The 12319-nt window shown below is 45.2% G+C and overlaps 1 protein-coding gene across 1 annotated transcript in view; it reads right to left on the bottom strand.

Annotated features, from left to right (window-relative positions):
- cog5 (component of oligomeric golgi complex 5) overlaps positions 1–12319 on the bottom strand; it is a 320599-nt gene that overhangs the window by 86126 nt on the left and 222154 nt on the right. The window contains 1 exon segment of the mRNA XM_084330304.1: positions 1109–1186. Coding sequence (XP_084186430.1) covers positions 1109–1186 — 78 coding nt within the window.

Here is a 12319-nt window from a genome sequence, read left to right as displayed (position 1 = left end):
TTTGCCACTGTCCATGTGGGGCTAGGAGACAAGAATCAATCCGTGGCCTTGACCCCACTTAAGCAACGGCGGGCCGTCAGGCACTCGCGCGCACATCGTGGCACTTTGCGCTCGTCTGTCGGCTCCGGGCTGCATTTTTCGCCGATCAACCAATACATTGTTTGAAAGTTGAATTTGCCGCCGTTCGATCGTCACCTCAGTCAACCTATTGCGTGCTTCAGGTCTCGAGTTACCAGATGGAATATCCGGCGAGCGTCATTTGACAAGCCGTTCCGATGAGTGACCACATCCGCTTGTAAACGGTCCTGAACTGACCAGTCACCGTTGATGGCGAAAATTATTTACAACCGTTGTAGCCAAGGAGCGTCTGAATGGAAGTGGACGGCCATTTTGGATAATCATGCCGAATTAACGCCGGTACACACATTACAAAAACCTTTGTAAAACACTAATTTTCCATGGGATTGCTATCAACGTTGGACCTGTACTGTAGATAAGACTTCAGGCTATGGAACCGTCCGTTATGTTTTCTTTTTCTAGCTCCTACCTCTCAGCTGGAACTTAAAAACAGGCATCTGGCAACAAGTAAACAGAAATGTGAGTACACAAAACCTTTAACTCTATTTCAAGGTTTTGATTCTACTTTGTTGTGGAAGAAAGTTCAGAATGTTTCCTTTCAAAAGAGACCAGACTCATGCATGTGCTATAAGTATAAAGTATAATAAATCGCAAATGACTTTGGGCATGCAATAGTCAGCCGTGTTATGCAAAACGAGCCCCATTTTTGCCCGATGCTTATGTGGTGAAGAGCACGTATGCGTGTGGAGCTACAACACAGAGTAGCAGTGCATTTGGACAACGTCATTTGGTCCCTAACTCACACGTACATCTCTGGGTAATTGGTAAGAGCAGTGTTTCCATAGTAACCTAACTCCGACTGGCTTCTACTACTTGCTCTTTTCAGTCAATCTTTTTCCATTCTAAAGAGAAAACTGGTAAGAAATGTACAATTTGATGATGGAAACCGGCATCCACTTGCCACTGTGGTTGAGGGGGGAGTGTTTTGAAAGGTCTGTAACGATAACGAGCGGCAACACATGTGTCTCACCTTGATGATCTCATCGATGAAGCAGACATGAGTGACGGGGTCTCTTTTCTTGGTAAGGACTTTCTGGAGGTGTTGCACCTGGAAAACATACAGGACAAGACTAGTGTTGTAAAAAATATAGATTTTTCGATACATATCGATTCTGAATATTTAAAACGGTTTCAATACTCATTTCCCGCAATATCGATATTTAATTATTCATAAAAAAAAGGAAGTTGCATTGTTCATTTCCTGTAATAGTACAGTAGTCCACACACACACACACACACACACACACACACACACACACACACAGACAGACAGACAGACAGGCAGGCAGGCAGGCAGGCAGGCAGGCAGGCAGACAGACAGACAGACAGACAGACAGACAGACAGACAGACAGACAGAGACAGACAGACAGACAGACAGACAGACACACACACACTCACACACATGACTGTAATATAAACAGTTCAGTTTGTCAGGCAGGTACATGCAACACAGACATGTACATCTGTCTGCTTGAGAAAATACCATGTTCTGCAATAAAAAGTATTGAAGTGAGATGAACAGACTGAACTTTATTTTATTAGATAAAACATGTTGACAAAGTTTTACTTTGCAGTTGAAAAAAGGTAATAAATAAATGTTTTAAATGTCATATATGTTATGATGAATTGAAAATGGGGGACCCTGATGTAAACAAGACAAAAGTCTTTCTCTGGTCTGCATCCCCTTAACAATTGTGTGTATTGAGCTGTACTGTATTGTACCCATTCTGCAATCTGTTATACAATTTGCAATCAATCAATCAATCTGTTATGCTTAACATGCAGTACTATTAACTTTACTTAATTTCTAAGATTATATCAGTTAGTTATTTGTATATGTGTGATCTAAAGATAAACAAAGGGTTTTAAAAGTGTTATATTTATCTTCACTTATAGTACCAGAGAGAAGCTGAGGAGAATCAACCAGCAACAAAAGCAACATTTATAAAAAATATATATATATATATTTATCTTTTTTTTTTATTTTAAGATTGAACCTTTTTCCCTGTGGTATCGACAATGGTATAGAATATCAATACTTTTCAAGGTATCGTATCGAAGTTTGAAGTTCCAGTATCGTGACAACACTAGACAAGACAGATGATTAGTCCCATTGACAGCGGTGAAAGGAGTAAACACATGTTTCACCTCAGTAGATGTAGCTCAGCTACTGTAAGCAACAGTGTTGTAGTCGAGTCACTAAATATCGAGTCAGAGTCGAGTCTCGAGTCCCCAGTATTCAAGTCCGAGTCCGAGTCACCAAAGACTAGCCCAAGTCGAGTCCGAGTCGAGTCCCTAGTCTGAATTACCCTAGTCCGAGTCCAAGTCCAAGTCATCAATGATGAGTCACTGTGGTTCCCACAGTGATTCCCATCAATATGGGAATCACTACCCACCTTCAAAACCACTCAAAGAGCACCTACGGGAGATTGCAATTCGAAACTGGCCCCTGTAAATGTCCAAACCCAACCCCCTCCAATGTACAGCCCCCCCCCCCCGCCCCTAAACAATAATGTGCCAGATGGACACAGCTCCTAAAGGGCCTGCATTCAAAATAAATGTCATTGCTTAGCAGCATTAACCTCTAAAGGTTATCAGAGGGGCCTCTTGTGGTCTTAACAATTTATGTTCCTGGAGCTGTTAAAGAGAGATTAGCATAGGAAACTACTGATCCCACAATGAAAAGGGGTCTTGGAGGACCGTTGAGGATGTGGCGTGGACCTGAATGCCCAGCTCTATAGGGAGGTGTAGTGGTCACGTCATTCCTGTTTCCGGCCGGTCCACCTCACAAAATTGCAACGTATTTAAATCCCCCATTGCCCATTTCTAAATCGTCTCGTTTAAAACAAATAAAGCATGAACATTTGCATGGTGTACCTTTCTGTGGGTATTCATCCACAATCTATAATATTCACTTTAATATTCAATTAATCGTAAAGAAAAATCGCCGAATTTGATTTCAAACAAAAATGCTAAAACAATAATGTTAGTGCTAGAAGGGAACTTATTTTGTGCAAAAATGGAAAGCTTTCCGATGTTCACAAGGCAGAATTGTTACAATAGCCGATAATCCATTTTCCCAATGATAAATCCCTATACGGGTGGACCTCGCGGGCGGTCCAAAGTGATGTCAGACGACACCTCCCTATTGGGTACATTCAGCCCATTCACATTGAAATGGGTGCTGCTAGGTCATATTAGTATCACAGATTCTGTATAACAGCGGATCACTGCAAGAAAATGCCAACTTGGGTTTAGACAAAATGTATATTATTTCATTAATGTTAAATGTTATATTAATATGAACACAATGTACATGAAAATCACTGTTAAAATCACAACAGAGGACTTCAGTCTGCTCTATGATAACGGTCTATCTTCCCTGCACCCGTTGTTACAGTTGTTTAGCGCTTATGTTGATACAGAGATGAACAAAGGTTTTATTTCCTAATAATATTTCTTGACACTTGTATTCTCCTTTTTGGGGAATCCCTTGACCATAATGATTTCAGCCTCACAGCCCTGACTTAGTCAGATAATGTGTTTGTTGATACACCATCTAGAAAAGTTGAGCTATTGGCAAATGGGTTTTAGACTTTTATATACAGCGCTTTTATCCAAAGCGCTTTACAATTTTGTTCCTCACATTCACCCATTCATTCACACACCGACGTCAGAGGCAACCATGCAAGTGGCCACCCTGCTCATCGGGAGCAGTTAGGGGTTTAAGTGTCTTGCTCAAGGAGGGCGGCTACGTGGCGTAGTGGGCAAGGCGCTCGCCACGAATGACGGAGACGCTGGGCTCGCCTGTTCGAGCCCAGCGCTCCACATTGCTTTCAGTTTAGCTGGCCGTCCGTACTAATACACATTGGCCGTATTAGGGGGTGGGAAACTGATGGGTGGGGATCGGGCGTTGTGGACAGCGACTCCTACAGGTCGGTTGGTGCGCCTGCGCAGTAGAATCAGGAAGTGTCGGGGGCAGCGTGAGCCTCCCACGCGTTACTCCTCGCCACTGAGAGATCGAGCTGCGCAGGTGAAAAGATGCGACTGCTGTTACCTCAAGTACCGGAGGGGGCTTGTGCTATGTATGACTTAGTCCACATTGCAGCCGGCTTGTGGGAGGCAAGAAACAGCGTTCGTGACAGGGGAGGGTTGAATTGGATGATACGAAATTGGGATGGGAGAAAATATAGAAAATGGGAGAAAAAGTGGATACAAAAAAAAGTGTCTTGCTCAAGGACACTTCCGACACGCTGCCCGGGAATCGAACCGGGAACCTTCCGATTACCAGACGACTGCTCTACCTCCTGACCCACTGTCGCCCCATAGAGGGATAGAGGGAGAGGCATAAAGGGACCATGAATCGACAGCCGTCAGTTCTAAATCTGTCAAGCATAATTAAACTAGGTACGCAGTGGAAGTGAGGAATCGCTTTCAGCTGCTAGGTGAGGAGGAGGAGCCTAATACCAAATACAGGCGGTTCGTTGCTGCGAATGAAGAGGCGGCCAGGATGTGTGTTCCAGTGGTGGAGAGGAATGGGGTCTCCCGGAGGTCCAAACACCCAGAAGTCATGGTGGCACGTGAGGGCGTGGAGGAGGCACGACGAGGCTACGGGCATGAGCAGACTGCAGAGAATCGCAAGGTACTGAAAAAGGCCAAACAGCTTTTGTTCGATACCTACGACAAGATAAGGGGGGAGGAGTTGATGGAGAAGGTGCAGAGAGTGGAGGCAGCGCATGGTGAACAGCAGTATGGGGAGGCATGGAGGGTCATCAATGAGATGAGTGGGAGGAAAAGGTCGAAGCAGGGACAGGTAGAAGGCAACAGCCCAGAGGAGAGGGTGACCTCCTGGTTCACTCACTTCCGAAATCTACTGGGAACACACTTGACAGTGGATGAAGATGAGGAGACGATACCTGCCGTCCTCACGAATCTCACTATTGACGATGGTCCCTTCACAGCCAGGGAGTTTACCAAAGTGAAATCCACACTGAAGCAAGGGAAAAGTTCTGGGCCGGACGGCATTCCCCCAGAGGTCAGAAGGGGGGCTATGTGAGACTGTTGTTCATTGACTACAGCTCAGCGTTCAACACCATAGTCCCCACCAGACTGGTGGACAAGCTGATCGAGCTGGGTCTGAGCTCCGCCCTGAGCGCCTGGGTACTGGACTTTCTGAGTGAAAGACCCCAGGCGGTCAGGGTGGGGGGTCAGACCTCCAACACCATCACCCTGAGCATCGGGTCCCCCCAGGGCTGTGTTCTAAGCCCCCTGCTGTACTCACTCTACACACACGACTGTGTGGCCAAGTTCAGCTCCAACTCCATAGTGAAGTTCGCAGACGACACGGTGGTGGTGGGGCTGATCTCGGACAACGACGAGAAGGCCTACCGGGAGGAGGTTGAGGTACTGGAACGCTGGTGCCAGGACAACAGCCTGCTCCTGAACATTGGTAAAACCAAGGAGCTGATCGTGGATTATAGGAGAGGACAGCAGGAGACACACACACCACTGATGATTAACGGGGCTACCGTGGACAGGGTGAGCAGCTTTAAGTACCTGGGGGTCCACATCTCAGAGGATCTGACATGGTCAACACACATAGACACAGTAGTAAAGAAAGCGAAGCAGCGCCTCTACCACCTGAGACAGTTAAGGAAGTTCAGAGTATCGGGGAAGATACTCCAGTCCTTCTACTCAGGAGCTGTAGAGAGCATCTTGACCGGAAACATCACTGCCTGGTATGGAAACAGCACGGCACAGGACAAGAAGGCCCTACAGAGAGTGGTGCGCTCAGCCGAGCGTACCACGGGTATTGCGCTACCTCCCCTGCAGGTTCTATACAACAAGAGGTGCAAATCCAGAGCCTGCAGAATAATGAAAGACCCCCACCACCCCAATAACAGCCTGTTCCAGCTGCTGAGGTCAGGCAGACGCCTGCGAACCCCAGCTACTAGGACAGAGAGGCTTAGGCTCAGCTTCTTCCCCCAGGCCATCAGAGCCTTGAACAATGAACATTGAGTGCCACAGAACACTGAACTATCCACACACAAGCACACACGAGCACACACACGACACGCACGCTCACACACTAGCAGCCACTTTAACACGAGCGGGCACACACTCACGCCACACACACGCACACTTATGGCCAAGAGGAAAGGCCACTTTAAATTAGTATAACAACAGGAACAGTGTATTGCACTACTAAATCTACCTAGCATGTCCTATATGCTCTGTAAATACTATGTACAGATACCGAGATGTCACACCATGTTACCTGTTACCTGTTTATTGCACAATGTTGTTTTTTTATTGGATTCTATTATATGTTGTACCACTGTTTTTTTTATTGGATTCTATCATATGTTGTACCACTGTATTGCACATCGTTGCGGGCAAGACCACCCGCATTTCATTGTATACTTGTATGCCGTGACAATTAAAACTCTTGACTTGACTTGACTTGTCTATAAGAACTGTGACCTTGACAACATCATCCTGGAGTTCTGCAACCATGCCCTGATGAAAAACAACCAACCTGATATGTGGTCTCTCTCTAACATCATCCCAGTGCCTAAGTCCGGAGATCTCTCGAAGCCAGACAACTACCGTGGCATAAGTCTGACATGTGTCATTGCAAAAATGTACAATCGCATGATACTAAACCGGATAAGGAATGCCATCGACCCCCACCTCAGGGAGAACCAAAATGGTTTCCGAGAGAAGAGGACCACTGTGGCCCAGATCTTGGCCTTGAGAAGAATCAATGAGGAGGTGAAGAAGAACAACCTGACAGCGGTACTGTGCTTTATCGACTTCAAAAAGGCTTTTGACTCGATACACAGAGCCGTGATGATGAGGATACTCAAGGCCTATGGAATCCCTCCCAATCTACTCCGGGCCATAGGGACCATGCACACGGGTACAAGGGCCAAGGTGGTAACCCCAGACGGCAACAGTGAAGAATTTGACATCCTGGCTGGAGTGATGGAAGGGGACACCCTTGCCCCCTTCCTTTTAGTCATAGTCCTCGACTATGCGCTCAGGAAGGCCATCAATGGACGGGAGCAGGAACTTGGTCTCACAATAACCCCAAGGAGATCGAGACGACACCCCGCCATAGTCCTAACAGACCTTGACTACGCGGACGACATCAGCCTGCTCTCTGACCAGGTGGAGCAGGCACAGGAACTCCTGTGCAGAGTGGAGACGGAGTGCGCCAAGGTTGGCCTTGGGCTAAATGCCAAGAAAACCGAGGTCATAATGTATAACATCCTCCCGGATCATCCACCTCTAAGGACAACAGGAGGCTCTGCTCTAAAGGAAGTCAGTGATTTCAAGTACCTGGGCTCGTGGGTCAACTCGTCCGAGCAAGACCTTAAAGTGAGGAAGGCGCTTGCGTGGAGGGCTCTGAACGGCATGACCAGTGTGTGGAAATCCAACCTCCCCCGTCAAATCAAGCTCAACTTCTTTCATGCAACAGTTGAGTCTGTCCTTTTGTATGGCAGTGAATGCTGGACCTTGAAGCCCACCCTGCAGAAGTCCTTGGATGGGTGCTACACCAGAATGATGCGTGTGGTGCTCAACATCAACAGGGATGAGCATGTCACTAATGCAAACTTGTATGGGGGGGTGCTAAAGGTGAGCGATAAAGTGGCAGTCAGGAGAATGAGGCTGGCAGGTCACTGCCAGAGACACCATGAGATGCCAATCAGCAAACTTGTGCTGTGGGAACCAACACACGGGCATCGATCACGAGGATGTCCCACATTAACCTACGTGGACGTACTCAGGAGAGATGCGGGAACAGAAAGCACCGGCGAGCTAGCCAGATGCATGGAGGATCGGGATGACTGGAAGCACCGATGGAGGGCCCGTCCGAGGACGACCTAGATAGATATAATTAAATACAGCAGTCCAATTCTAGTCTATTCCATTGAATAAATGAAGGTTGTTCTGTCTAGAATTGTTTGACTCCAAATGTTATAATTAGGATGCACGCCACTAAGGTAAAGCTGTTGTAATGGGTGGTTTTATTCTTATTCAACGCATAATAATAATAATAATAATAATAATAATAATAATAATAATAATAATAATAATAATAATAATAATAATAATTATTATTATTATTATTATTATTATTATTATTATTATTATTATTATTATTATTATTATTATTATTTATAGTTTTTATGCAATATGCTGATAGACCAGCGAACGTCACGTGATGACACACAAAAGTGGAACGAACAAACCTCACGGTGGCACTATAACAAGCGTTAAAAAGTGCAAATTCAAATAGACGTATCTCATGAACCATATACAGTAGAGATGTGAAACCTGCTACACTTATTTCCTCATGAACGAGTTAGCCTCAAGGACACATACAGTCCGCCATATTGGATTTAGGGAACATTGTTATGCTTTTTCTTTTTGTTGTCGTCCGAAACTGTTTATCCCCCTCAAGGCTTTTTCATTTCAGCACAGATTTGAACCAAACTTTTAGGGGACATACTAATGCGTTTGTTGTAGGGGTGTCAAAATGAATGGTTTAACTTTGGAGATTAATACAAATTATTTAAAGCATTAAAATAAATGTATCTAGATTAATCTATGGAGTGAAACATCTTCAATCTTAGCACCGCGGATATAAGAAAGAGGTCTAGCTGAGTCAATGTTGATGGTTTTGTTGAACATCTGTATTTCACAGGAGAGAAACTGTATTCAAAGAAAGCTATTAAAATAGTCTTTGAATCTAAATATACTTTATTTGTGTTGATTTTACATTAATTCCATGATTTTACTCAAGTAAATATCTGTTACAAGCTTCGGTCTTAAGTAGAAAAATGCTATTTTTAATCTAGATTAACCCATTCTCCGCCACCACTTTGATTCGTCCTAAACCGTCCTCTGCCAGCTCTATTTGTCTATGGAGATGTTCACCTTCTTTGCAGGGCTATAACTTTTTAAATTGTATTGCTAAATTGACATTACTATGGCCCATTCAACATCAATTATCTATCGTTCAGGATGTAGGAATGTTTTACTTTTTCATTCACACATTCATACTAAAATACTGTCTAGAGTATAAATATGTTTTTATCGTTTTCTGCTGTATTTCATAGAACGTGAGATATAGCCATTTATGCATATATTAGATCATCAAATGCAGTTTGATAGCGATTGACGCCAGATAAAAAATTTCAACTGTACATGATCCTAGACATTATGACTTATCATCTGATGTTGACCGGAGGGGGGGGGGGGGGGGGGGGGGGGGGGGGGGGGGGGGGGGCGTTTATAATGCAATGACCGACGTTAAATGATTCATGTTGTATGGGTGATATATAGATTAGAGCAGTTTGTATGGTTAATAATAATCAAAAACGCTGAAACTCACCGCAGCTTCCTCTTACCGTTGGGTGATCAGCGTGGAGCAAAAAGATCGCTATTATGGGATGTTGATCTATGAACCATTTCCGGTTTGTATAATACTATATACGTCCAAATAACGTTGTTTATTGAGTTATGGCAACGGATCGATTATCCAGTGTGTCGAGATGGAGTCCCGGGAGCGATCGCGAGTGGCGGACGGAATAGGGGGGACACCAAGCACTTCCGGCCCCCACTTCCGGTTTGGCACCTCGCCGATCGGCCACCAGGTGGCGGTATTGAAGCGCTGGAGAGTTGAGCGGAGTCCTACAGCACCAGTCATGGCTCCGTGGGTGAAATATGAATACCATGACAGAAATTTGAAATATTGATCTCGATGACGGCGTAATCCGTCATTGGCAGATTAAGCATGGCGAGGAATGACGTCTGAATCCATCATTGGCGAACGATGGGTTAATTACAGAAAATTGTGAGATTAATTAGTTAATTTTTTTTTATCTATTGACAGCACTAGTTTGTTGTATAACAAACTCCTCTTTACTTACTTTTTTTTTTTTAAACTTACTTTTTTACTTACTGTATGAAGCACACTCTCAGGGGCTTATACAGAACCAAGCATTTCACCGTAAAGTATGTGTATTTTATTGCAATAATTAATAAACAAACTTGCGGGATCAGGTCAAGAAACAAACAAAAGTACACGCATGACCATATTATCATCAAAACGTACTTGGAGGACTTGGTTTCCAATGCAGACGTTGTTCTCACTCAAAAACGTTAAGTCCCATTCATTTTATGGCAATTCTTTCATGAATTGTTATTATTTCCAGTTCACGAGTCATACTGTAACATCAGTGTAAGTGATTTGGCTGCACCCTTGTATAGGCTTGTAGCAGTCGACCCTGCCATATGTCACCTTTTTACAGGGCTCTCCGACACAGAGACACAGACGGAGACGAAGGTGAATACAAACCAGTTTATTCGAGAGAGTGGCAAGATGTAACAAGCCAGGAGCAGATATGACGTTGTCATGACAAAGGCTCTTCTCAGTGTGTGTGCGAGGGTGGCTGATTTAACATTGATTTAACATTGATTACCTCCATGTGCAACAGGTGTGCAGCCACTTAAACCAGCTTGACCCACGGCAGGTGTGGCTGCTTAAACCAGCCGCACACACACCACCTGGGGTCCGGGGATCCTGGGTTGTTGACTATCTGACGGGCGGACCAGAGTATGTGTGCCTACAAGGCTGTGTGTCAGACAGATTGGTCAGCAACACCGGGGCCCCGCAGGGGACAGTCCTCTCTCCCTTCCTCTTCACCGTCTACACCAATGACTTCCACTATCGGTCAGAGTCCTGCCACCTTCAGAAGTTTTCTAATAACTCTGCGATAGTGGGATGTATAAAGGACGGTGATGAGGAGGAATACCGGGCACCGGTAGCGGACTTCGTCACATGGTGCGAAAAGAACCACCTCCAGCTAAACGTGACGAAGACCAGGGAACTGGTTGTGGATCTGGGGAGGAGGAGGAGTACACCTCTGATCCCCGTCTCCATCAGGGGGGTCGATGTGGACATGGTTGAGGAGTACAAATACCTCGGAGTCCACATCAACAACAAACTGAACGGGTCAAAACATGCAGAGGCACTCTACAAGAAGGGCCAGAGCCGACTCTACTTCCTCAGAAGGCTGAGATCCTTCAATGTCTGTACAAAGGTTGTTGAGGATGTTCTATGAGTCTGCGGGCACCTTCTTGTACACTGTGAACTGCTGGGGCAGTGGACTGAGAGCGGGGGACGCAAACAGGCTGGATAAGCTGGTTAGGAAGGCCAGTAACGTGGTAGGGGTGGAGCTGGACTCTAGCGGTGGTGGCGGAGAGGAGAAGCCTTGCTAAGCTCCACGCCATCATGGACAATCCCTCCCACCCACTACACACAGACTTGGCTGAAAGAAGGAGCACGTTCAGTGTTAGACTCCCGAGATGTAACACTGAATGGCACAGGAAGTCCTTCATTCCGACAGCCATTAGACTCTATAATGCATCACTGTGCCTCACTGCATCACTGAGCACAGGGTGACAGTACAGCCTGGCGAAATCATCCTGGACACTTTACACTTAACATGTTTACACTTATTACTGTACATTTGACTGTATACTTACCCCTGCCCATTTTGACAACCTAGGATGGCTTAGAGTAGATGACAGAGTACAGCAACTTGCAATGGGCCTGGTGTAGTGTATCTTGTAGACCAGGCCCATTGCAAGTTGCTGTACTCTGTCGTCTACTCTAAGCCATCCTAGGTTGTCAAAGTGGGCAGGGGTGAGGTGGGTTCTAGGAGTAAGGTCAAGCAGTAGTCTGACCAGTTTGTTTTGTGATGTTTGTAATCTTTTTTTTAGTGCCTTTGAGGTGCTTTGGTACCATGAGGTGCAAGCATAGTCGTAGTACCCTTGAATGAGTGCTCCTGTTAGTCTTCAGGGTATTCTTGTTTACCAGAGAGGAGATCCAGTGTAAACAAGATGTAAACAAGATGAAATAATTGTTCTGGCCTGCATCCTCTTAGCAGTTGTGTGTATTAAGCCATACTGTATTGTACCCATTCTTCAATCTGTTAATAAAGTTTTCAATCAATCAATCAATCAATCAATCAATCAATCAATCAATCAATCAATCAACTTCTCCGGTTCCACCAAAGAGCTATGTTGGTGTGGCTGTGTGAACTACGCTGGAGACTCCGCCTGGCACCCTCTAGTTATATCTATGATCACCACAGCCCGACCAAT

This window comes from Notolepis coatsorum (genome assembly GCF_963971535.1).
Source record: "Notolepis coatsorum genome assembly, chromosome: 15".
Taxonomy (NCBI): domain Eukaryota; kingdom Metazoa; phylum Chordata; class Actinopteri; order Aulopiformes; family Paralepididae; genus Notolepis; species Notolepis coatsorum.
This window is presented reverse-complemented; position numbering and strand designations above follow the sequence as displayed.